General features: G+C 40.6%; 1 protein-coding gene across 1 annotated transcript in view; it reads right to left on the bottom strand.

Moving 5' to 3' along the window:
* Positions 1 to 26,596, bottom strand: part of MYRIP (myosin VIIA and Rab interacting protein) — a 221,933-nt gene that overhangs the window by 41,592 nt on the left and 153,745 nt on the right. Inside the window, exons 3-7 of the mRNA XM_010562060.1 lie at positions 13,337 to 13,473; positions 11,574 to 11,654; positions 10,859 to 10,956; positions 10,449 to 10,529; positions 7,564 to 7,713 (exon numbers count right to left, since the gene is read on the bottom strand). Coding sequence (XP_010560362.1) covers positions 7,564 to 7,713; positions 10,449 to 10,529; positions 10,859 to 10,956; positions 11,574 to 11,654; positions 13,337 to 13,473 — 547 coding nt within the window. The remainder of the gene's footprint in view (positions 1 to 7,563; positions 7,714 to 10,448; positions 10,530 to 10,858; positions 10,957 to 11,573; positions 11,655 to 13,336; positions 13,474 to 26,596) is intronic.

Raw genomic sequence — 26,596 nt, 5'->3', positions numbered from 1 at the left:
GTGGTATCTGAATATTAAAGAAGGAAGGAGTGAATAAAAAGTAATCACATAAAATGTCTCCTATTACTTAATAAATATAAATATTCAATCTTCTGTCTATAACAATTTACAAGTTCATGCTTCTGAACACTGAATACATAAAACCAAAACACGTTCTTGATTTTGGTTACAACTTTTTACAAAACACACTTGTGAATATTGAGTCTAATGTTGATAATCTATGGATTCTTTACCTTGAATAACTCTCCTACATGTATGCATACTGTTTAGAGAGACAATATAAACAGTTTGCTCTACATTCTTCCTCAAAAGATGAAAGAGTATGGGTAATTCCTCTTTCTTCTAAAGAGAAGCCAAAGTGGCTTCCAAATAGATCCCAAGAGCAACTGAGTGAACTCTACAAAGGATAGTCTGGATCACGCATGTTTTTCTCCTCACTTCCCTCCTATTTCACCCTATTTCTTCAGTCTGGTTTAGCTAGTAAAACTGTAATTTATTCTGCACTTAGTTAGAGTGGACCAAGGACTCTCCCAGCATCAGGAGGGACTGAGAACCCCAGGTGCCACATGGGTAAGGCAGCTGTGGGGTCACCACGGTAGGAGCCCTTGCAGGCACTGGGACCCCAACACTGGGGCGGAGGGCAGGGAAGGGACCTCTGGATCTGGGCAGCAGAGTCCTGTGCTGTGCAAGCTCTGACCTGCAGGGCAGCTGTTAATTTGGGCTTCCAGGACTACCTTGTTTATCCAGGGAAGCAGCCTAGAATTGACAGCACAAACACAGATGACTTAAATGCAACCTTATTCTTCCACTCTCCTCACCTGCAAATTCTATGGCTATGCCTGCTAGCGGTGAAGCAAAACCCCTCACCCACTTCTCAACTGTCCTCTATGAATACAATCAGCGCACAGACAAAACCAGCAGGTCCCACCTGCCCGAGCAAATACAGTGGCAATCCCTAAGGACCAACAGCTAATGCATCTTTTGGTAAGTAAACTGCCCCACCAGGAAGGAGACGGTATGAGCTGGCAAATGGTGCCACTCTGCCACAGCCTATTTATCCCTGGAAGTGATTTTCACTCTGCTCAAATTTATGCAGTCCAGACATTTAGCAGTGTGAGTGAAATACCAAGGGTTTGAAGCATCTGTTCCTTAGTTAATCTTGTATGTGGCAAAGGATCTGTTAACAATCCTATGGCTTCTGAAAAAGGGCAAGGACAGGCAAATGAATGGGAAATTTTCACACTCAATTGAAAGAAACTCCCTTCTTCATGCCCTGACCTAAACCCTGGTTAGGATATCCCAGCCATCAGGGCAAATCCTTGAATAGCAGGCTGGGAGAAAGCAAAGATGACTGCTCCCTCTCCTGCAAAAGCCTTAGAGCATCTGTCCTTCCAGGGTCTGCCCAAGCTGGGTTGTTGTCCACTAGTTGTTCACAGATATAGCCTGACTGCACTGGATGGTCTGCCATCCTTCTACTGGCCTCTCAGGCAGCCGATCCCCTTAAAAGCATTGTTCCTTTCAAAGGAGTACAAAAACAATGCTCAGTTCATCAGGAATGGGTCCATCAGCAATATAAATCACACGGCTGTGTAATAATATGTAGAACCACATCTGGGTTTGCATTTATTTTGATTCAGTTTGGATTAGCTGACCTTGAAGATCCAGAGATAGGCTGCAAGGGAGAGAGACAGGAGGCTATTCCCCAACAAACCCATTGCTGCTGAGCATGCAAGTAGCTCTACGCATCACCACACAGAAGTATAATCCATAGTGTTTGAGGGACCTCCCTGCCCCCCCCCAATAATAACCAGGCCCCACATGTGAAAATGCTATTGCTTTGGTTGCAAGGAATTCATAAGCTAGTAATAAGGGATATTTAAATATTGGTTCCAGAATATGAGTATAAATGTCCTTTTATTGTACTTATGGGGCTAACAATTTAGGATAGTGCTACGAGCATAAAATAGCATAGTTCAATCAATGTAATGGATTTATGTGAACAAGTGTATAGAAGTTTGTGGTAAATCAATTGTTAAGTGCTTTGACAGGAATAGAGGGTAGATGTACCAATGCAACTGTAATCTAAGCAGTGCCTTTACAGGTGCACTTGTTTGTTTAGCTGTTACTGTTTCTCACGTTTCCCCATGGCCCATTCTTCTTCCCTCCTCCCAGACTTGGAATATTCTATTACATCTCTTTAAAAAAACCCAAGAAAAACCAAACAGGGGAGACGCTTCATAGTTGTGTAACAACTTTAATTTGAAGATACTGAGAACTCAGTATCCTGTGATGACAGTATAACCATATTACTTACAGTCGAGAAAACTGAGCAACTGCAAAGGGCAGATCCCTGGTTCTGGTATAGGACAGTAAGATTCTAAGTGGCTACTAGCATACCCCACTGGGAGAGTGCTTGTGTATAAAAGGGTAAGGGAAGGAGATGAGCTGGCATTTTCATCTCAAGTCTAATGGCAGCCTTACACATAAATTCACTTTTTTTTTCCAAGAGAATACTCTTTACTGAACATGATTATTCCTTTTTCATTAATTTCTAGGTTGCTCAGTGCCCTGCTCAACCTTTCACATCCTGTTGTGACCCTCATCTACAAAGTTGTGCTCAGCAGAGCACTCACCCTTCAGAGAGAATCACTTTATCTCCTACTCAAACACCCACTTGACAGAGGAAGCCTTAAGTGTTCTGTGTTTATTTGCTTCTTGCTGTGACAATATACACCCTGATTTCATCTAAAAATCAAGTAAGATTTGTCAGGCAGCCTAGCTCTGAGCATCACAGGTTTTAAGTTAGACCTTAAAGCTTTGTGATAGCCAGCAGTGTATTAGGATAGCATTTTTAAAACAAAATAAAGCTGGAAGAACAGCATAGGACCTAAATTATTTGGAAAATAACATTATAGAATGACCACCCTTCTCTGTCCTCTCTCCTACTCCCTTTCATGCCTTAAAACCTATCTTGGTTTGCTGGCAGTAAGTGCAATTCAGTGAATTTAGGCCTGCATGGGCTTGATCATATACCTAGCATGCAAAACTGTCGTCTTGGATGTTTGTCAAGTGTAGGAATAGTACTATGAAACAAAGAATCAGTAATCTTCTGCTAGAGATACATCTCAAACAAACTCAAACTATACAAACAACTTTAAAAGGACAATGCTGTCATGTTTAGCCTTGCGCTGATTATTTAGCCACCTGAAGCCTTCAAAAGTGGTATTAACTGCTGAGTCAGAATTGCAAAAGCAGTTGTGTCTTATCCTGCTGCTGCAGTGGAAAGAGGGAAATCAGGCAGATTACAATGGACAGGGCCATCTTGATCTGAAATCCAGATCACTTTTGCAGTGAGACTACAACGTTACACCTCCAAAGTGACCAGATGAGAGTAAGATTTGTCACCTGGAAAATACTTAAAGTTGGATCATCTTATAATAAATATTAATTAAAAAAAGACCCATTAGTTTCTAAAGTACCAAGCGCTTTTCCATCTCAAAATGTACTGTTCTTTCCCATTCTGTGCAGAGAAGACGGTGCTGCAGTTGGCTGCTTCTGGAAGGAAACAGGACAGTAAATAACCCATCAGGATCCAGCTGATGGCCTTCTGGATAAATGCACACCTGCCTCATTGGAAGTAGATCCCAGCAACACACTCTGTGCAACCTTCTGATCCCAGCTCATGTATAAAAGCTAAAAGCTCCATCTTCCCTATGACATGACACATTTATTAATTAGACATAAATATGATGTTTCTGATAGAGTCATTGACAGGTAGGAACTGAGGTCAGCTGGTATCAACTTCCTAGTGTTATGCCTCCCACATCTGAAACAGCTCTCCCACTGTGACGTATGACTGCTAAACAGGATTCCTCCTCAAAAAGGTTTTCTTCAAATATTTACTTCAGACAAACCTACAAAGGTATAGAGCACCTGCAAAACCTCCAGGGATTTCCAAAGGAGTGTTGGACCTCAGGCTTGTGGAACCTTCCTTCTATTTAAAACAAATCAAAGAAAAAAAAAAAAAAATAAACAACTGTCGGTACACTGTGGACCTTATAATTAACTTAACCAGTAAATTTCTGCTTCCCTCGAGGTGCATCATAATGTGTATTTAATGAAATCCTCCTTTCCCCTATATCCCTAGCTGTTTTATATACTATAAATTATGGATGAGCTTCTGTTTATATAAGCAATCTTTTAGCTGTAAAATAAAGACTGCTAATACAGCACTTAGAACACACCAGGATACCTGCCCTTCATCGATATTTAAATGGGATACAATATGCCAGCTGGTTGTTTGCTTTCACTGGCAGTGATGTATGGGGGGGAAATGGACTGAGAGAGCAGAGAAACATCCACCCATTGCTCTAAGCTCCTCCTATCCCAACTTTGTACAGCCTTTGCTTACTGGTAATGAGAAACAGATGGTGCCATCCATCTCTTTTTATGAGATAGAGAAATAAAATATTCAGCCTCGTATCACTATTTTTAGCATGGGCAAGGGATCCCAAAGAAATTTAAGAGGAAAAAAAGGAAAAAATAGTATCTATAGCTACTACCACACCACAGTACTGCAGTTAAACAATCAATAATATCTTTCAGGGAGATACCATGTGTGTGTGTTCCTTTATATGAAGATCAATAGATTTTGCTCCAGTCAAGCAGGTCTCATGCAGTTCATCTCTTGGCACTGTGGTGTTCCCAGCTTACACAGCTCAGGTTCTCTGCATACAGCATTTACCTCATGCTACAAAGAGGCAGTTTAACTTATTTAATGATGATTTCAAAGCAAGTGATTTTGGATGAGTAGGGAGATAATGCAGGAATTCCAGAGCCCACTGGAAGTTTCTGGCTGATATGGATGAGCTGCAAACAGCTGCCATTAAAAGAAAAATTGCTTGGTAGGTATAACCACACAGTTATATCTGGGATTATTGCAGCTCTTCCCCACACTGTAAGCAAGTTACTTTGGTAATAAAATGTAATGCAATAATATACACGGGTTTCTAAAGGCCAGTGTTATAGTATGCAACTGCCCGAAGTAATTTATGTTACTAGCTGTATTGTGCTAGTGAAACCACATGTATTATCTTCTACACAGAACACAAATAAAAATATTTGCTTTAAGATAAATTTCCAGTTTTAAATTATGAAATCCTAACTGCCTTAAGATTTGCTGTTCGTACCACCCTTTCCTCTGCATGTCTGTCTTTCCATTAATTATGTTTCTTCTTCCCTGTTATTTACTCTATCCTGCTTTTGCTTGCTTCAAGTACTAATTTGTTTGCCAGGTAACAAAACAAAGAAAATCTTAAACAGAGAAAGCTCTATTTAAATAATCCTTATTGGGAAACAGGTTCATGTACATAACTCTAACGCAGTAATAGTCAACTTGGGTAGCTTTGATAGAAAAAAATGCACATTTTATTTTTGCTTCCCTTAGGGTTGTTGTGGCCACATAGTCTGTCTACAAAAACCTTGGTTACACTAGGAACACCTGACCTAATAAATCATCTTCAAGACCCCCCTTGTTAGCTGTGGCATGTACTAAAACAAAAGAGTTTTTATCGCTATAGGCAGATCTCTACTTAAACTAAGCCAACGCACACAGCTCAATGGTAGGATGTATACAGAAATCAAAAGTTTGGGGGTTTTTTTGGTCAACATAACGTCATCAGTTAGGAAATAAGAAAACTTCCCTTATTGCAGTTGAGTCCATGAAGATTTGCTGTTACGGGCTTGGACTGAAGAGTTCCAAAATCTGCCTGGGAGGGAGTAAGGAGCTTTACCTGGAAAAGGCATATGGCCATAGGGCCTCTCTGCCAGTTTCTGTAGAAGCTAAGTTTTGTTTTGAAAAGAAAAAAAATACTGCAATTCTTTTGGCAGAAAAGGTAACTTTCTCAAATGATACACAGAGGAGAAACTGATGCAGTTTAGTCCTGCAAATCTGCTGACAGATACATGCTTACCATTTGTAGCTGAATGAAAGCAAAGTTGAATGGAAAGCAAGCTCAGGAAAAGGAATTTGGCTTCCTCCACTGCTGTTGGTGAGAATCAAGCAGGCTGTAACTGCTCTATGTTTGCTCTGCACAAATGGCCTTTCAGCATGCTTTCCAGCAGACCCTCTGTTACAGGGGCCTTCTATGACTTTATTTCTGCTAGCCTAATAGGCTAACATAACTGCAACTGTATTAGCTATGGGAGCAACTGGAGCTATGCTACCTTTCCAAGGCTGTCTGGTTACACTAAGAAAATTCTCCTCTATTCAAAGCAAAGTGAAAATAAACACACGTGCACTTGAAAGGACAAAGGAAAACAATAAAACAACCCTAGCAAAGCAAAAGGCAGAAACTGAATTTATGAGAGGGATGAGAGAATCCAGCCCAGATGGCCAAATTAATTTGTGTTCCTTAATGCACTGTGGGAAGACAACTGGACCAAATGGTGGTAAATGCGGTGAAAGACCCTGTAAAGAGGTAGAAAGTCCTTATAAAGCACTGTACACATTTGGATCTTTAGTACTGACCGATGGCTGCAGAAGTTTTGAAGCTGTTTGTTGCGGCTTTTCTCACCTCAGCGTGATGTTTCTGCTACTCCAGTATTTTCCACAAAGTCTACTATTTCTCAAACCAATGAGCCCCCCTCTAGCAAAAAAATTGGGACTCAAACTTGTTACTTCAGAACAGAATTTCAAAATGTGTTGAGTTCAAGCTTAACCCTCCAAATGCAGAACAAAACCAGGCTTCTGATGTAATAACTGAGGAGTTGAACATCATGTTCCCCTAGGTCCTGTCCTTAAACTCTAGAAAGCAAACTCAGCTGAGTCAGACACAAAATTAACTCTCTCTCTCCTGGCTCTTACGTTGCACAAGCAAGTTGCCTAGGAGCTACAGAGTAAAGCGCTTAAACACGCTCACACTGACTTGTGATCACCTGGGTTAACAAGAGGAGCTTAAAGGCATTACTCCTTCAATTTGGAAATAGGTGGGGGATGAGAATGTGAGTCTGTATCTCAGCAATTCTGGCCCACAGTCTTATATTCTGGCATAAATCTATTTTCACTGGCAGTGTAAGCTAGAAAACTTAGCTGGGAACTAAGGCACAGCACATGTTCAGTTCTGATGGTTCTGCTCAGTGGGGGAGAGGTGGTTACTGGTGCAGTAGCAGGACACTTGTGAGCAGCAGCTTAAACCACTGTATCAAAATGCACTAGAACTCACCTGTCAGTGTCCTCCCTCTCCAATTGTGAAACAGCCTATAGTTTATTTTCACTATTTTTCCCTTGCTGCTCTTCTTAAAATGTTACTAATGCAGCTTGGCAGATTTTCTTCAGCTTTATAACACTCACCAATACAACACAATGTCTGTGATATATTTCCATGGCCCATGATATGCTTGGAAATCCTGCAACTGAGAGACAGTTTGTCCAGACACAGGTTTAATGCTTGTTCTCTGCAAGTCTCTACATACCATTCCAGGCAGTTAAGTATACTTATCCACGATTTCAATCTTCCAGTTTTGAGCAGCAGAAAACATCAATAGTTGTGCTAAGTCACTCACCCACAACGTGTAGGACCCCCTGCGGCTCCCCGGAAAAGTCAGCATACTCTGATCTGAGACAGCAACAGACGCCAGGCCGCTGCTCCTGGATGGTGGCCATTCAAAGTCAGCCTCAGCCTGCTCAGTTTTGCTTTTCTGCTTCTTTATAATCTGTAAGGTAGGGGGACAGGAGGTGGGAAGGGAGAAAAAAAGGGTGCTTGGAAAATACTGCCTGAGCCGTATGGAAAAAAACTACGTTAACCCTGTCTCAAGGCAAACTGCCTAGGAAGAACATTTGAGTTTCCCTTTGCTTTAGCTCCAATTCATGCAAGGATGATTCTGACAACTTGTGTGCATTTCTTCTCATCTGAAGTCATACTGCTTGCAAGCACATAAGCATCGATAAAATAAATCATAATCAATGCCTGTAGGAACATCAGAAATGAATTAAATAAACATGGAAACATGTTCCTACAGTAACACTTTAAACATTAGCAGCATCTAAGAATCAAGTATTTTCTCAGACAAGAATTTTTGCAAAGAAACATAAAATACTAGATATGAGTGGAACTGCAAAGGCTCCCATGACATCTAGTCACGTTTTTACTGAAAACAAAGAGGTCTTAGGTGTCTAGGCACTATCTTTGTTTTTTAAAATCTACACTGTCTTAAGGGTGAGAGAAGATCATACGGACTACCTGTCTTCCCACACTGACAGATGATACCCTGCTACACTTCATTGCCACAACTTTTCTGACTCCAATTTAAAGTATCTACAGAATATTATTCTATGGCATAAAAGATCTTGTTAGGCAGCTTTTGACAAAAGTGGTAGCAATTCAAGCTTGGCTGAGATAGGCTCTGGACTATTAAAGACCCGATAAGCAGAATTAATCTTCTAACATCCCTATTAAAAAAGGCAGCAGATTATTTTCCATTGAGCTGCTGCTCTTCCAGCTTTTCTTGATTGCCTTATAAACAACATGTTCCTCTTCCGGTTTGTGATCCATACATTGTTAAATGCCACATCCCATACACAGATGTGGCAATTAGCTTAGTTCACATGGAGGGAGACTAACTTAGCAGAGAGGTTACTTTACTGATCATGGGAGCTCAGCAGCACTCTGTTTATGCTTGTCTTGCCTTGCTCCAAACTGTCCAGGCAAACTGAGGGGGTATTTATTTGTGGTGGGTTGACCCTGGCTGGATGCCAGGTGCCCACCAAAGCCATTCTATCACTCCCCCTCCTCAGATAGACAGGGGAGAGAAAATATAACAAGGGGCTCATGGGTCGAGATAAGGACAGGAGAGATCACTCACCAATTACCATCACGGGCAAAACAGACTCAGCTTGGGGAAAATTAACTCATTTTATTACAAATCAACCAGAGTAGGGTAATGAGAAATAAAACCAAATCTCAGAACACCTTCCCTCCACCCCTCCCTTCTTCCCAGGCACAACTTCACTCCCGGATTCTCTACCTACCCCCCCAGCGGCAGAGGGGGACAGGGAATGGGGTTTACGGTCAGTTCATCACACGTTATTTTCTGCCACTTCATCCTCCTCAGGGGGAGGACTCATCATACTCTTCCCCTGCTCCAGCATGAGGTCCCTCCCACAGGAGACAGTCTCCACGAACTTCTCCAATGTGGGTCCTTCCCACGGGCTGCAGGTCTTCACAAACTGCTCCAGCATGGGTCCCTTCCACGGCGTGCAGTCCTTCAGGAGCACACTGCTCCAGCGTGGGTCCCCCGCAGGGTCACAAGTCCTGCCAGAAGACCTGCTCTGTGGGGTCGCCTCTCCACAGGTCCTGCCAGGAGCCTGCTCCAGCGCGGGCTTCCCACAGGGTCACAGCCTCCTTCGGGCACCCACCTGATCCAGCGTCAGGTCCTCCCCAGGCTGCAGGTGGATATCTGCTCCACTGTGGACCTTATGGGCTGCAGTGGGACAGCCTGCTTCACCATGGTCTTCACCACGGGCTGCAGGGGAATCTCTGCTCCAGTGCCTGGAGCACCTCCTCCCCCTCCTTCTTCACTGACCTTGGTGTCTGCAGGGTTGTTTCTCTTACATGTTCTCACTCTCTCTCCGGCTGCGGTTTCTGTCTGTCCCGCAACTTTTTTTCCTTCTTAAAAATGTTATCACAGAGGCGTTACCACTATCACTGATTGGCTCGGCCTTGGCCGGCAGTGGGTCCGTCTTAGAGCTGGCTGGTATGGGCTCTCTCTCGAACACAGGGGAAGCTTCCAGCAGCTTCTTACAGAAGCCACCTCTGTAACTCCCCCTGCTACCAAAACCTTGCCACACAAAGCCAATACATTATTCCCATGAGTCTTCCATTTCTGTGCTGTGGCAGTGGCAACTGTGAGTTTTGCAGGGAGAAGAATGAGCCTTCCGGAAAAAGCCACACAAATCAGACACACAGAGGGTTCTGTGATTTTCTGGGTGTCTCTCTCACAGCATCATTAACTGAATTCTATTTTAATGATTGATGTTTTCTTTGTACATGTTGCAAATGCAGAGTTCAGTAGAGGGTATGATCAAGAGCCACACTTCTCTATGTTGGAAAACTTTGTGCCTTTTGGGAAGTGAAGTACAGATGTAAAATTCCATCAAGCAGGGGCCTCCTCTTCCAAACAACGAAATCACAGACCTGAGGGAGTGGTACCTCTCAGCTCGGAGGGTGTAGGCCATCAGTTTAGGCACTGGATTAAGTTTATTTATAAATTGACGTCTCTGTCAGATGTAGCCGACTAAGCCTATACTGTGATAGTTGAAGTTGCAACTTGCAATTTACTCTACTTTCTACATTGGTGTCATCCTTTTTGCTGTTAGCAGAGTTAAAGCTCACCAGACTAAAAGACTGTTTTGGCTATTAAATTAGCTAAGGAAAAAATGCATGCCCTACCTTCTGCACAATTGTTGTGGCCAGCTCTTCTATGAGGTCCTCCTTGTGTTCCTGCAAGTAACAAGCCTCGTTCTGCTTGTCCTGTGTGAAAATGGATATCTGTAGTTGCTAAAATCACAAAACCCCAGCCTTTCCACAGAAATGGCATAGATCAGGAAATGGGTAATATGCCCTATTGGCACTGTGGGAAGAAATTACAGGTACTTACGTTGCATGTCACCTTCTGAAATGCAACATGCATCTTGAATACAAGTTCATAAAACCCACACCCAATTCTTCAGGTATGGCATGAGATAGTCACTACTTCTTTATGTTTTCTTTTGTATTTACTTGTTTTTGCACCACTACCCAAATTAAAAGAAACATAATTGTTCTATTTAAATTAATACATTTGTTTTGCAAAATGTTACCAGGCTGTCACTGTAGGTCTCTGCCTTAGAAATAGCTTCTTCCACTGCTTCCTCTGCAACCCGTAAGGCCACAGCAAGGGTATCCATCATGCTGTGTCCTAGGTGAAGAATAAGATAAACGCACCATGTTCTTTATATATGTACATTTTGCATAATGCGCTCCAAAATTCAGACTCATATTCTGGACATATATTCAAACCTTAGGTTCTTCATGACAAAGTTCATTTCCTCAATCCATAATTATGCACAATAAAACAAACACCTTGAGACAGAGAAATTTGTCTCAATCTCTGTGTTACTTCTTACATGTAAATATGAAATACAATAAAACACAGTATTTTTATGTTGCTTATTTTAGAATCCAGCAAAATAGTTAGGAGGAAATCATAGGAAGAAAATTTGTAAACTTCCTATAAACACCAACAGAATAGAAGAAAGAGAATGAAAAAGATACATGAGCATAGGAAAGGAAATGGGAGAGAAGTTAACAAAAGCTGAACATTAAGAAAATCACACTAGAACAAGCATGTATTAGTTGTAACACTTAAGCAAGATATCCCAGCACAGTACACAAAGGATTTTAGTATCTTGCTAAATGTTTCAGCTAAAAGGTTGTTGGATCTGTGAACAAGACTTACCAGCACTCTAGGCTATTTGTCCAGTAATTCAAAGTGTAAGGACTGTGTTTTAATCAAACGAGTTTTTAGTAGCATACCTTCTGTCTGTTGGTAGAATGTAGAGTCACTGCCACAAATGCTTCCTTCATTTTCAAAGCTTCCTTCAAAAAAACCTCCTTCTGCTCAAAAAAGACAGTACCATGTGTTAGTATAAGAAGTACCCATTAACAGCAGAGACATTATTAGATAAGAATATTCACTCAAGATACAGCGGCACCACACACAAAGACGGATACCCGGAAAATTCCTCCTACCTTTTGTATAAAACATAACTCCAGCAGCTTTTGTACAAAACTTGACTGCTTTTATACAAAAGACCTCTCATTCATTTTGGATGGAGAAAACTATTTGTATAGTAAAAGAGAGAGAGAGAGAGGAAGAAGCTACTACGTATAAAACTTACATGGTAGAAGTTAAGTACAGGGAATTTGCCTTTAATATGACATTTGGAGTTGAAATAGAGTCTACATTTTAAAGGGCAATGCTGTATAAATAAGCCAAAACCCAGACACGTATACTAGTATTTATCTTCAGAGGGAACAAAAGGTTTACCTAACAGTCACATGGAGAGTAGAAGAAAGTTAGCAATGACATTTAGACTCAAAGGCCTTCCTTAGAAAGGTCTCACAGAGAGTGTACATGTCACTGCAACTCATCATTGCATTGTTCACACTTCCATTCAAGGACAAATTCAGTGAGACTATGGCTTAAGTAAAGGCAAGATATAGCATTAAAGTTCTGAAGGATCCATCCCCACAGTTTTTAATTCCACTGTCCCACTTCTGCCTTCACTGCCACGGATTTTCTTGTCTTCGTACATATTTGTTCTCAACTGTTAAGGAATCTTCTCTAGGAAAACTAATTTGATACAGAGAAAGCAAAAAGACTAATAAATCAGAATTTAATGCATAGGTCACTTCTCCCTAGAAGCTTTTATGCCAGTTTTCCTAGGAAACACCTAAAATTTTCACTCAGGACTAGAGAGACCACTTACCATCCTATATAATTTCAGAAAAGACAAAGTAAAGACTATAGAAAAATTACAGTCAGTCTGTACAAATTTCAGAATAATTACATTAGGAAAGTATCTGGTCCAACAAATCCAATGAAAACATTCAGATAGCCACTTTTTGAGTAATTTGCTAAAGTTACCAGTATGACACCAAACATCACTTCTTCTAACCCATTTTATATCTCCAATTACTCTTCTTATGGGGTGATACCTTGTAACACCATCGTTAAGGAAGAATTGCATCTCTTCATTTGAAAGGGTGATGCCAATACTTAATTGGCATCTTTTAACCATTTACAAACATCAATACAAAAGTAAGGTGTGGCCAGTTTCAGACCGCTAAGCATGCAAAACTCTAAGTGAGGACAATCTAAGTTTTGGTCAACTTGGATACTGAATGTATCCCATGTTAACCAAATTTTGCTTCTAATACTAAGGGAATGTGCTCTAAGGCTAAACATTGAATGCAAAATTATTTTTTCATTCATTGACTACTCAGAACTGTGATAAATTTTGGAACACGGGCTAGAATACAAACTGCAATTTACTTTACAGACTGAAGATAACAGTTCTTCTGTATCAGTGGCATAATTAAGATTTAACATTCTTTGAATTCTTAAACAGCTCTCAACACTTCACCTCTTTTTTCTCTCCCACTGAGGTATTTCTTTTATAAAAAAAAAAAATAGCCTTAAAAAATATTTTTTGAAATCATCTCAGAATTTCCATTGTCTCAGCTTGTGTGTTAAAGTAGATAAGCTACTAAGAAATCAACACAGCTGTTCTTACCTACTACATCAGGACAAACTCCGCTCTCCAGTCTGTGCTTCTTGTATAAGTTCTTCAGGACTTTGGCACTTCCAAAACACTTAAAGCGGCTTTTGACATTATTATAGTACCAATCCAGAGACTGGGTCCTTAGGAGCCTAAACCAGAAAAAAACTATGTATTTGGAATGATTCTACAACAAATAAGAGTAAACAGTTTACCATCTTTTTATATAAAAAAGGATCTTTTAGGCCTCAGAGCCTAAACATATTAATTTCTAAATACTTCTTTACTGTTTGTACTTTGCAAATGTCTGGTATACTGAGGCAAAAAAAAAAAGGTAAGTCATGAGCAAATATTTGTTTCACATTACTGAAGGTTTTATTTGGCTTTGCTACTATCAGCTCTCCCCTTTTACATTATAATGCCAACACTACAGCCTTTTGAAAAATACAAACAAGCCTTGGAATAGCACAGGAAGGTTTTAAAAATAACCTTTATTTATGCAGATTTACAGGTAATGTAAGAACATTAGCCCATTGATGCACTGCAAAAAATAACATTTTCATAAAAATATATCACTGTTGTTATTTGGGGAAACCAATAGAGTAGGCAGAGCCTAATTAGAGGACCTCAAAGCAGAATGTGCAAAGAATGGTAAGCAGTCAACTTTTTTGGGGGGGAAGGACTCACGACTGCAGTTTGGTTTCTTACTTTCAATAGTAAGCATCACTGACGTCAGTAGTTCATCCTAACGGATTTGCCCCCAGAGCTCATATACTTTCATAAAGCCATGAGATACTCTGTATGAGTATGCTCTGAGTATGTATGAGAAGCTCTGTATTCCTTTCCATGTGGCAATGGGTTTGTGCTTCACCTGCTACTTCAGCAGTGGGTAGAGAGAACCTGCGCCGCATTCCCAGGCAACACAACCACAGGTTACTGCAGGGTAACCCACAGCGGACCTGTACGTTTCCTACTGAGAGTGTCCCTGAAGAGAGGGATCCTGGGCTTCCACCTATAAATTAAAGCTGACTTAGCCAAAAGCCTCCAGAAAGGAACATTAAGTCCGAGCCAGTGAATATGAACTAATTCTGAGTGTTTGCTTCCCTGTTTGAGCCCATTTATTCCTCTGCACATTGCCACAGTAGTTTATTTTTAATTAATTTACTGCACTTACATTGCAGGAACCAACATATTTTTATAGGACATGAAAACTTCTCATACAAAACAGTATTTAGTCCAGGCTGCGAAGGTAATTTCCCTTTTGTAATAATCACAAAAATCGGGGCCTTGGAACTAGAAGTCCTATGGAGCTTGTTACATAACTAAGTAAAGAGATGATTCTTAACACTGAGATTTTAGAGAACAAAAGGCTAAGATTAGCATCCAGTGTCAATATATGAACCCTTAAAGAAATGATGTTACTATCAGGAGTGCTGTACTGTCAGCACTTCCAGACTTGAACACATTCAGATGATTTAATTCTGTTTTTTAAACCTGGGGTCGTGGATGAAAAACAAAATAAAACGAAAGCCCCACTGTAATCTTTAGTTTTTCCTTCAGGCACTCTGGATTTTTCTTTGTAAAGAGCAAAGCAAGTAAGAATCCACAATTTTTAACACACACCATTTCATAAGCAAATAAAATCTCACTTATTGAGAGACTAGCAATGTGGTTCTTACTTGGCACTGAACTTCGGGAGATACTTGATAATGAACAAATAAGCTGAGCCTGGGGTTTCAACTAAATGCTTCCAGTCCGGCTCTGGATTTTTTCAGTTTTGGTATACTGCTAAAAAGGAATATCCACTTCACAAAAAGCAGACCATCATAATATAGGCCACTTCTCTGTCACCACTGGAAAGTGTTTAGTAGCAAACACCAGCAGTGGGAAATTAAAAATAAAAATCAATGAAGCCTATCGTTTTCAAACTGTGAACTCTTAAAGTTACATTAGTTGCTCTACTGAAGACAACCGAAGAAAAAGCACGTAATGGAACAGAAGCATACTTTTTCTGTATGCTCTGTCAGCAAGTAGATGCAGGAGAGATGTTTACAGATAACATAAGAATATTAGCCCTTTACTATCTATTTGCACAGTAATATCCCAAGCCTAACTATTGTTCCCAGGAGGCTGATGAGTTCCAATATTCACCATTCTACAAATACCACTAACATGTGACAAGGGCAAAAATCCTTTTTTTTTTTTCCTTTCTGGAAAACGTCCTTACACGCTGTGCACAGATGACTGACATCTGATGAAGCGCAAGTGGCTGGTGATAGAGCACAAGCAATGGGAAGCATGCCTAGGTCTGTCTGTGAAGTACAGGATTTCTGAATTCTTATAATGCTGCCACCAAGAAACTGTTATGATGCCTGTCCAAGTCCTGACCTACTGACCACGGCTTGGCTGCTGGCACAGTAATGAATCTGTGAAGAGAGGCAAATTTCTCTCCCAAACCTGCAATCCTTTGGCATTTTGAGAGCCTGCCTTCTTTGTGGGCACAAACCATTTGCTCTCATGGAAACTGCGAAAGAAAGGAACAAACACAATGTCTTCTGCTTGCTGAATTTGATTAAGTTCTAGCCATTGAGTTTCTACAGGTGCTGGGATTGTAAGATTTCAGTCAGTAGCATGGAGTCACAATCATTATGACGGATAAAACTAACTCTGCACGACTGGATTGGAATCGGCTTAGCAGGAGGTATGGGCCAGGAAGGATAATCTTCTGCCCAGCAAACACAGTGCTCTCCACACCGTCCACAAAGTAGTATCACAGCACTATCACTGCTGGCAGACTTACAGCACTGTGAGTCCTCAAACAAATTGCTTTAGGGCTTTCAAGATCCCTACTAACTACCTTAGCACGTTTACTGAGCAACCTCAGCTCCAATAGCTCAAAACGCTAAACTTGTCATCTTCTTGGAAACCAAGTAGACCCAGTACTTAATATTCAGACTGAGTGACAAGGTACCAAAGCAGAAAGTCACCTATCTCATTGTACACACTGTATGAGTTAAGATAGTCAGTTATCAATGCCAACCTGGCAACTTGGGCAAAACGAGAGATGGGACCCATTGCAAGCTGCTTCCCCACCTTTTTCCCCATGTTACTATGTTTTTCTGGGTCTGATCAATACTGTTTCTATAAAAACAGAAATCTAACAGCACTGATTTCTTAATGAGGTTAGAGTGCTTTGCAGATAACACAATTTTAGAGACAGGCCTTGTATTTGTAATGATGACATTTTCCATATGTGAACTTTGGAAGAATCAAAAGGATAGGAGAGTATACCTCTCAAAGCAACAATGAAAGAAGAGATGCTTGCCTCTTCGTATTAGTTAATCTGGTGTAAACACAAGGATTGGGATTTTTTTTAGAAATTTCCTCATTGCTGCAGGATTAACACTTTGTGAGTAATCTAATCATCTCATGCTTCTCTCCTATGTATTGGAGAGTTACCAAAACCTCCAAATCTATGCCTCTGTCCTGCACACATTTTATAGCAGATTACAATGCCTCCTCTAAAGCTTTTCAGCCTCTTAACTTTCAAATAAGTCACAATGTCCCTGCTGATTCCTCCTGGGGAGAAAGGATTTGGAGAAGAGAGTAGTTCTCTTATAGATACGAAAATAAAGGACCCACTCAAAAGAAATAAGAGCATTTTCGTCTTATTTCAAAATCCTTTCATGTTGACCTGTATTTTAAAGCTGTATTCTGCAAAAGCGGTCTGTGAGTCCAGAATAATGAAAGACTATGACAGCGCTAGCATTAAATTGTTAAAATGAAACACTTCCCTTATTACCTCTAATAGAAAGTGTGCAAGTTCTCTCCATGAAGTTAAGGTTCACACTTAAAGGATATTAGTTGTATGCATTTTAAAGGAACAGGAATGGTTGCAGCCATTTCTCTCTCTTTCTCTGCTGTAAAGACTGCTGTGTCTTTATTGCCAAACAGCCTTAAACGCTAAGGATGTTATTCATGTTATATAGTATTGCCATGGAGTTGGGTTGCATTTTGATGTGCTTTTGATAGAGGGGAATACTGTGATTTTAAAATTCTGCCTTGCTAGAAAGTGTGAAATCTAGGCAGACACTTTTGGTTTAATAACATTAAAACTTGAACCAGTATTATAAAGATCCTGTCTTTTTTTCAGTGCAGCACTGTGTTTGCCTTAATCAAGTAGCACCATAAGAGCAATAGATAAGCCCATTAAAATCTTTACAAGTGGTTTTCAGTACACTTCTCACCTGTAGCACCCAAATACTCAATTTTTAGCCTTCTCCTGAGAAAAAAAAAGTACACCAGCTGTGCTGAGCAGTGGGGACATGAACCACCTCTCTCATTATTAGTGATGATCACAAGATGATCACATGAAAGATGCCACTCACGCATGATGACAAGCATTCACTACTCAATACCGAGAAGATTGTTTAGTGACTGATTTACCACTTAAAATTTTTTTTTTTTCTAAAAAGTTGTGAGGTTTTACTTGGTCTAAAGGCAATATGAAGCTTCTGCAATAAATTTTCTCTGAACTTATTATTTAAAGCTGAGCCTCTTGAGGCCAATTCCTCTCCCCTCATCCATAACTTTTGCCTTCTTTCTACCAGAATGATGGGGATCATGCTGTAGGCTAAATGACACTATCTATCCCCTCCCTGCAGTCCCACTGATTCTGCTGATGGTCCACAATGCGTTAAGATGTTGGAAATCTGATTTTATGACTCTTGGGTATATAATGACAGCGTAATAATCACAGACTAATATCTTTAAATATCATTTTTACACTTCTGTTTGACAGGAAAAGGTGCTCCTTCAAATACTCGTTCATTCTTTTTAAATGTGTTAAACTCATTACCACTGCCCCCCACATCCCCCAATTAGCCCAGCACTACCCCTGCATTTACTAGTAGCAGACTTACGGGTTGGTTGCAATTTTCATTATAAACTCCATTTTTCAGGGTTTTATAACTTAGTTGTGAGATGTTCCCCATGGTTCTTACTTTGTAAAACAGGAAATAATAAAAAGGATCTAGTAGCAGACCCATAAAGTAACCTTCATCATAAAAGAGTCTTCATTAAACTGCTGCTTAATATTCTTGAATGGGCATCAGCACTACTCAGCCCTGAAATGCAGACATTCAGCAGCAATTTCTCAGACAGCTGATCATCAGCTCACAACCAATCAAGCTCACTAGAAACCAAATAAAACAGTTGCTGAAAATAACTTTTATCTGGGGAAAAAAAAAGAAGAAAAAGCTTTAAAAGTTTTTACCCTGTGTTTCTCCTGCTGTGTCCATGCCCTAGTGTAACATCCAGCCTCAGGTCACTCGAGATCTGCATTCAGCAATTGGCTAAATTCACTTTGGAAAGAAGCTGCTTTACAATTCTTGGACCTTTTTACTTTTGTGGATGTGACAATTTTTTTAAATTAAGTAATGAAAATTTTAAAAGCCCAACAAACCCACCTCTGAAATACAGGACTATCCACAGATCAGAACTGCTGCTCTGTGGGAGACTCCAAAATGCGACACAATCACATCAAACTGAAGAAATATTAGAAGTGTAAATTTTCAGTGGAAAAGCAACATCAATGTTTAGGTTTCACTCTTTCAAAGCAGTCCCAAGGCTCCTTGAGCTGCCCAGAGGCTCAGCCATGAGTGAAGAGATGGAGGGGTTGGGAGCCAGGTGAAGACTGCCTGCTGAGCTATGGCAGAGCTGGGACACCGGTGGACAGGACCCCTCCAAAGCAGATCTGCTTACCCACGCTGCTGGGCTGGAGGCAGAGGCATGCTGCAGCTAAATATTCTTGTCTTTAACCATGATGTTCCCCCACAGGCAGGCGACCGGTGCTGTAGGACTGACATCCTTGAAGCCCTGTCCCTCCCGGGGAGCTGCATGTCCATCACCCTCTGGCTGCACTGGTGCCGTGTTATGCATCAGTGGTTGGGAAACTCCAGCTAATCCAGATTACGCCATGTCTCAGGCACACTGGCTGTCATGTGCCCCCGACATAGGCTCTCTCCCCGTACTGGCCTCACACAGGATACGAAGTTCAAGGCACTTGTTTCCATTTCCCAGGCACTGAGTGGCCTCAGCCTGGTGCCCAGAGAAACAATTAAGATTCAGCCTGTCACTTCTTATTTACTAGTTTTAGAGTAAAATTGCTTCAGACTCAACATCCTGAAATATTCTTTCTCTGCCAATAGCAGTATTTGCTTTTTCCCTTGGGCTGATGTTTTAGAGCTTGTAATGTACTGCTCGTTATAAATTGTTGAATTAAAGTATTTCAGTTCCTTTAAGTTTCAGTGAAATCAAACATACTTCTAAGTTCAAGAATGCAACTTCACCTTCATCCCCTTCAGGATGAATCATTACTATAGCACACAAACACCGCACCCATGAATATTCTGCCAATGCTCAGTTCCCTAAAAATCAGACTTCAAAAAAAAAAAAAAATCTCTATTGAGAAAGTTCAGCCCCTTGAAGCCCTGAACAGGAACTTTGGCCAAACTCCTGTCATTCCAAGATGGGACTTTTATCTCCCTGATTGTTTTGCATATATCCCCTGCCTGTGAAAGGCAGTTGTTCACCCCTCAAGAACAACAGCTCCTAATCATTTAGCCCAGCGGGCCACTGTTAACTCTTTGTGACACTTCCTTCCCAAGCTTTAAGTTGAAATCCTATTTATTTTTTTCTTAAAGGCATTCTGCAGATCACCCATTACTTAAGAAGTGCTGCTCTGGAAAATTTCTTCCTCCAATTATCCACAGCAGAGGGCTGCACCCGGATTACACTGCGACACATGAAAGCACGGCACACTGACCCACAGGGGTATGTCACAGGAAAGGCTACAGCAGTGCACAATGAATGCTACGCTCAGCGGTCAGCAAAATCCAAGTAACAGCAGAGGAGAGACTGTCTCAAGTCTAAGCATCTACCCCAGAATGAACACTGTCCAATGCAGTGAAAACACCACCTCTCTTTCCCACAAGTGGAACAAAACTGTCCATGTCCCTCAGAGAGAAATCATGACTTTCCTGTGCCAGCAGAAATGAACCCAGCCCGGTAATTGCACTGCAGTCTACAGTATGTTAATTACTCCGAGAGCTCAACCAACAGCATCATACTATAGAAGGCATTTCCTAAAAGTACACATACTCCCAACCATTCACTGAAAGATTTGCTGCCCCAGTTTGGGCTTTTAAATTCCAACATGGAGCAACATACAAGAAATAATACATTAAGGTTAGCACAAAGGAAAAAAAGATTTTTTCTTTACAAAAGACAACTGCATGTGCAGCCCTCAAATTTGCTTACTCTGCCTCCTTTACCTTTGAAATCAGCAGTCAAGAAGTCACATGTGGGAGGGAGACAGAGTAGGTTTTATATAGAAAACCTAGATATACTTTCTGAATGGCAGAAAGATCAAAACTTGTAACAAGTTCACCTGATCCTGATTATTGAGGGAAGTACTAAAGCATGTACCACCTGAGCCCTTTAAACCAAGCCTCAGTGACTTTCCAAAGGGAGATGCCAAGGATTGCTTACTGCAGCATGAGCCAAAGCGCAGGAATTGCTGCATTATGCAGCAGGCCACAGTAAGTGATTGCTGGCTCATAAAAATAAGATCATGAGCCATACTAGTTAAGGTTCACCTAGCCCTTTACTCTGTCTCTGGCCATTGGCAGATACTAGGGAAGAGATGACTGGAAAGATGCAAGTGTGGAGTGACCCTGCCTTTGGCACGCTGTCGGGTTTCAGCTGGGATAGAGTTAATTGTCTTCCTAGTTCCTGGTATAGTGCTATGTTTTGGGTTCAGTATGAGAAGAATGTTGATAACACTGATGTTTTCAGTTGTTGCTAAGGAATGTTTAGTCTAAAGTCAAGGATTTTTCAGCTTCTCATGCCCAGCCAGCAAGAAGGCTGGAGGGGCACAAGGAGTTGGGAGGGGACACAGCCAGGGCAGCTGACCCAAACTGGCCAAGGGGGTATTCCATACCATGGGGCATCATGCCCAGTATATAAGATGAGGGGAGTTGGCCTGGGGGGGGAATCTCTGCTTGGGAACTAACTGGGCATTGGTTGGCGAGTGGTGAGCAATTGCATTGTGCATCACTTGTTTTGTATATTCCAGTTCTTTTATTATTATTATTGCTATTATTATTATTGTTATTTCATTTTTATTATGATCATTATTAGTTTCTTCCTTTCTGTCCTATTAAACTGTTCTTATCTCAACCCACAAGTTTTACCTTTTTCCTTCCAGTTCTCTCCCCCATCTCACTGGGTGGGGGGGCAAGTGAGCGAGCAACTGTGTGATGCTTAGTTGCCAGCTGGGGTTAAATCACGACACACGCTCTGCACTTGGCAGCTCAGGACTCCATGTTTGACATTACAACAGACCATCCTCAAAAGACACTCATTGATGGACTCATCTTCCATAAAATTTGTGACACCTTAACTAAATCTAGGCATACTTTTGGCCGCCTCAAAGCTCTCTGATGATAGAGTCTACAGCTACGTGCCACATAGAGACACATTGCCTTTCTTCACTTTGACATCTACCTCCTATTTCTCTGGATGACCCACGCATGCCCTGACATGGGATGCTGCAGTAAAGCTATGTAACACTGGCATGGAAAACCAGAAAAAAGGTGAAGTTATAGGCATTGTAGAATGGCTGAGGAAAACCAGCAGGTAATGTGCTGGTTTCAAAATGAAGTAGAATCACATTTCCCTCTACTGGGCAACATTTCAAAGCCTGCTAGCAAACAAAAAACATCTAAGATATGTGGTATGCAGAATCCACTGAAAACCCGTTCTCCAATTCACAGACGTTTCTCTGTGCATTGTTTGTGACCCATACTTCCAGTGGTAGCTTGATCATCTCGTCTACATTAAAATAAACCACGAAACTGCTGATCTTTAAACATATCATTCAATTATTGGACATTAACCAGTATGTAAAAATCAGGAGTAAAACATCTGCCTCGAACAGCCTTTCTGAAAATAAGAATGGAGAAGATACAGGTGTCCTCTCTTAAGAAAATAACAGACTTAACCCATGCTTTATTAAAAAAAAAAAAAGAAAAAAAAAAAAGATTAGTTGCAATTTGTAATCCCTATACTAGCAAACCAACATTCCTGGAGATTACATCTAGTCTGCAGATAAATGTTTGCGTACATTTGCTGACAGACATTACCTGCAATGATTAAACATTGGCCATATGCAGTGACAAAAAACTTGGTGGGTATGGATTGGGTTTGCTCAGTGGTATATTGCAATCTTCCAGAACTGATGAGTTCAGCCAAAATCAAGCCCATGCGATACAAGAGGTCTGGACCTGAGGTGAACACACCTGTAAACTTGGCTATATATCTCTGATGGTTCCCGTAACCCAGTCAGAGCATTTACGCCCTCAAACTCTCCCTGAGAAATGCCAGACCTGACATACTACCTTCGGTTCAGATTTACACCCTTTTGCCATTTACACACACCCATGCTGCCACCTAACAATAGATTTTCACTTACCCAGCACCACGTGCACAGTCCTCCATCACCACATCCTCCTTCCCTTTCGGCAGTCATCTGCATACTTAACTTACTTTTCCTATGAAGCTATTTGAGTTTTCTTTGAATTTTACAGTCTTCCAATTACATTTCCTCCAAATTAAAGAGGTTCCTTTCACAGAGACTCACTGCAACAAGATACCTCCTTTTTAAGATTTCTGCAAAGGATAAGGTTTGAACAAATGGTGGCTGGACGTAGGTCAGGTTCAGTGGTTTTTGCACATCATCCCGTTAATCTTCTCGTATGAAAATGGTCAGGCTAAAAAAGTCTTCTGGCTTAATTTGGGCACAAAGCCATCATTCTGGTTTGTGAATGAAGGCTGTGAGTACAAGTTTGGTGAGGACCATTTTCAGGTCTGTTCCCAAAGAGGGTAAGTGTCCTGCAGCAGGTGAGGAAAGCACTGAGACAATACTGGGTATAGTTGGAGTTATGGTTTGATCCTCCAGCAGGAAAACACACATAAGAGTAGAACATGTCAGCATTTAACTGAGCTTTTTTTCCCTGTATTTTCCCTGTCAGGCTGTATGTCAGGAACCCCTGGCTCACAAATGAATGCATATTTGGCATATTAACCTGACCTGCTACCCCCAGGAAGCATGTTGTGTTTTAGGCTAACTCAAGTGAAAATACAGATTTTGCAGCAGTTATAATATCCAACTTTTAAAAAGAAGAGGTTTTTCAAACTCAGTGCTCCACTGTAATTCAGCTGACTACAAACACCAGAGGTGAAATCATGACCATGGAGATTTAATGGGAGTTAAAGCAATGACCTAAGAAGGGGCAGGACCTCTCTTCAGGCATCTACCAGCAGTAAAAGATGTGAGAAGCCATATCCAATACAACTTCTGACAGTATCTCAGCTAGAGATAATAAGCTTTTGCCATAACAATATGTTTATAAGCATGTTTGCCATGTCTTACAGCCATTAGTGAATATTCTTTCTCCATTTTTGCTTTGTAAAGTGAGCATCAGTTGACTGATGCTTATTTATTCAGGCTGACTTCTGAACCTGAAAGTTCAAAAGGCTGCATTGCAGGGGAGCTTGTAGAGAGCTTGCAGTGCAAGTTACTGCTGCTTTCAGGCCACTTTGGTCGAGCCTTAGGCCATGAAGGAAATGGGATCACATAAGTGTTCCCCTTGCCCCCACACATGATGAGCAATACCAAGATCACCCCCAGCAGATATACAGCTAGCCTGTTCTTAACGACTGCCAACACTGCAGAGCTCCCCAGCCATCCACTCTGGTGTCTTCCTATCCTAAAGTTGAAAGGTTTTCTTAACATTTAAGCCGAATCCTCCTCTTTTCTATTTAAACAAGACAGTTTAAGATGTTTGCTCTCTTCCTTTTTTTTTTTTTTAAAAGGCCAAAGAATCCAGTTTCATCCCAGATCATGTTTTCTAGCCGTCTGATCATTCCCACCATTTTTTTTCTGGGACAAGGAAAAAAAGACCCAAGTGGCCTATATCTTTGTTTAAATACAAATCCCAGAACTGGTAATTTGAGGCCTTACCAGTACTCTTTCAAGAAAGCCAAATGTAACTGTCAGGATATGACTTAGCACAGTGCAGACCCTATGAATGAGATGCCACTGAGAGCACCAGATATGCCACACTGATACTAAATCTGGGCTATGCAATACTGTGAGTCACACATCCAGCAAAGTCTTGCTGAGACTCGCAGTGTAGAAACTGCCAACTCTTTAAAAAGAAAGATCCTGTCAAACAGTCAAGGGTATTTTCACTCCACCTCTTCTTTTAACTGACAATTACATGGGTGCCACTTTCAGAAATGAGGTTTAAAGTGTATCTCCTCACTAGATGGCAGCTATACCAATGGGCTAAAATGTCACTTTTGCAGGAGAAATCCAGTCATTCAGCTGTTACACCTTCTTTATCAACCAGCAGATAACTCTCCTGGATAAGAAAACCATGAAGCCTGTCATTCACAAGAAGCCTTACAGTCATATCCATAACACTTCCACCCCACCTGCACAAAAAGCCCATCTCTCTTCATTTTACTCCCGCTTTCATTTCTAAGTTGGTGTGTGACAAGCCCCAGATGTTACTGCAGCCACTGTGGACCATTCAGTGGCCAAAATTGGTCTGTAGTCCTCATCACCAATGGTGTAAATAAATGGAGCCCAAGAACTTGTCCCCTTCTTTTCTCAGCCCTTCTAGGTGTTTCATTCAATGCCTGGAAATCACTTCCCCACCACACTGCCAAGTATCTTCCTCCTAAGCTTTTCATTAAAATTCATATCTTTACACAGATGATTAATACTACCTGTCAACCCAGATGGAAATTAAATAAGCAGCCATTGGATATTTGAAACCAAATTGAAACAAGTCCAAATCCAAATGCCTGTGTAAAAGCTGGAACACTCGGATATTGCTAAAATGGAACATTCCGCATGTTCGCTTCAAAGTGCTTTTTATGAGGATATTTTAAATTACAGGATACATTCATGACATTTGTGTATGATCTATAGGATTTATTTTATGACATAAAAATCATAAATATACAAATAAAAATATTACCACTGAAACAAATCTTTCCCCCTTAAGTAAAGGAAATACTTCACTTTATATGAATCCCTTTTTCCCCAGAAATTTCATTTCATGTAACATTTTGGAGGTTTTTTCCTATCTTAATTTGCAGTAAAATACTTTTCAATATCTCAATATTTTTCAAAGGAAAGTAATTCCATATCCTGGTCATCTGGTACTAGATAAGTTTTCAGGCAAATCATAAGAATTAAATGATACTGCATCATTAGTAAATTTATGACACTCACATGCACGCAACACGCTGAAGCAAAATACAAATAAACATGAATCAAAGCAAGTTATTATAGCTACACTGAACACAGATATATTGTCTTTTACTGTCATATTTGTTTCTACTTGCTACAATACATCAATGTAATTTTTATTTCAGATTTCTGAAAGAAGACAGGCAAAAAGAACAAAAATCCACACTGACAGTACCTCAAAATTAATACATCATGCTGCTTTTCTTAAGAAACAACAACAGCAAGAGATATTCATAAATTCTCAGTTGGAGAGGCATTCATTTCCTGCTGTGCTATTACTATTAATTTATCCTTTGCACTTACCCACTGAAGTGAAGGAAAATTTATATGGAAACCTCATGTAAATAAACTACAGAATGCAGACAGCAACATCAAAACACTGTCAGGAACATTTGGTCATTGAACTTTGCGTTCACGCTAATGAAATGAAAGTATTTACAGTCAAAATACAACTGAACATAAATGGCTACGAATAAATGCACCGCTCACCCACGAGAAATGCTTTCCATTACCACAGCAGATATCAAATGAAACAACAGAACATAAAGCCACTTTGATTAGTTATTCAAATTACCTAAGTCAAGGCTTTTCTTGCTGCAACATTTTTAATCCAAAGATTCTTGAAAAACAGCTGAACAACAAAAAAAGTAAGGTCGATGAAGCATAAAAATTTTCACAAAAGAGATACAAACTCTGCTCCATCAGAAAAAAAAACCAGAGGATAAACCATGCAAATTAATTCTGTAATCCTGATTAGAAAAAATATGAAGAGCTTTTAATATAGAGCTCAAGAATACCAAAAAGACAACAATCCTCCGCTTTAAGGTCTGTTTCTGTTATATTGGGAGAAAGCTGTGAACTAACAGCTGTGAAATGCCAGCAAAGAT

This window comes from Haliaeetus leucocephalus, unplaced genomic scaffold, assembly GCF_000737465.1.
Source record: "Haliaeetus leucocephalus isolate CR32 unplaced genomic scaffold, Haliaeetus_leucocephalus-4.0 Scaffold153, whole genome shotgun sequence".
Lineage (NCBI taxonomy): Eukaryota > Metazoa > Chordata > Aves > Accipitriformes > Accipitridae > Haliaeetus > Haliaeetus leucocephalus.
Note: the sequence above shows the minus strand (reverse complement) of the source record. Positions and strands in the feature narration are given on the sequence as shown.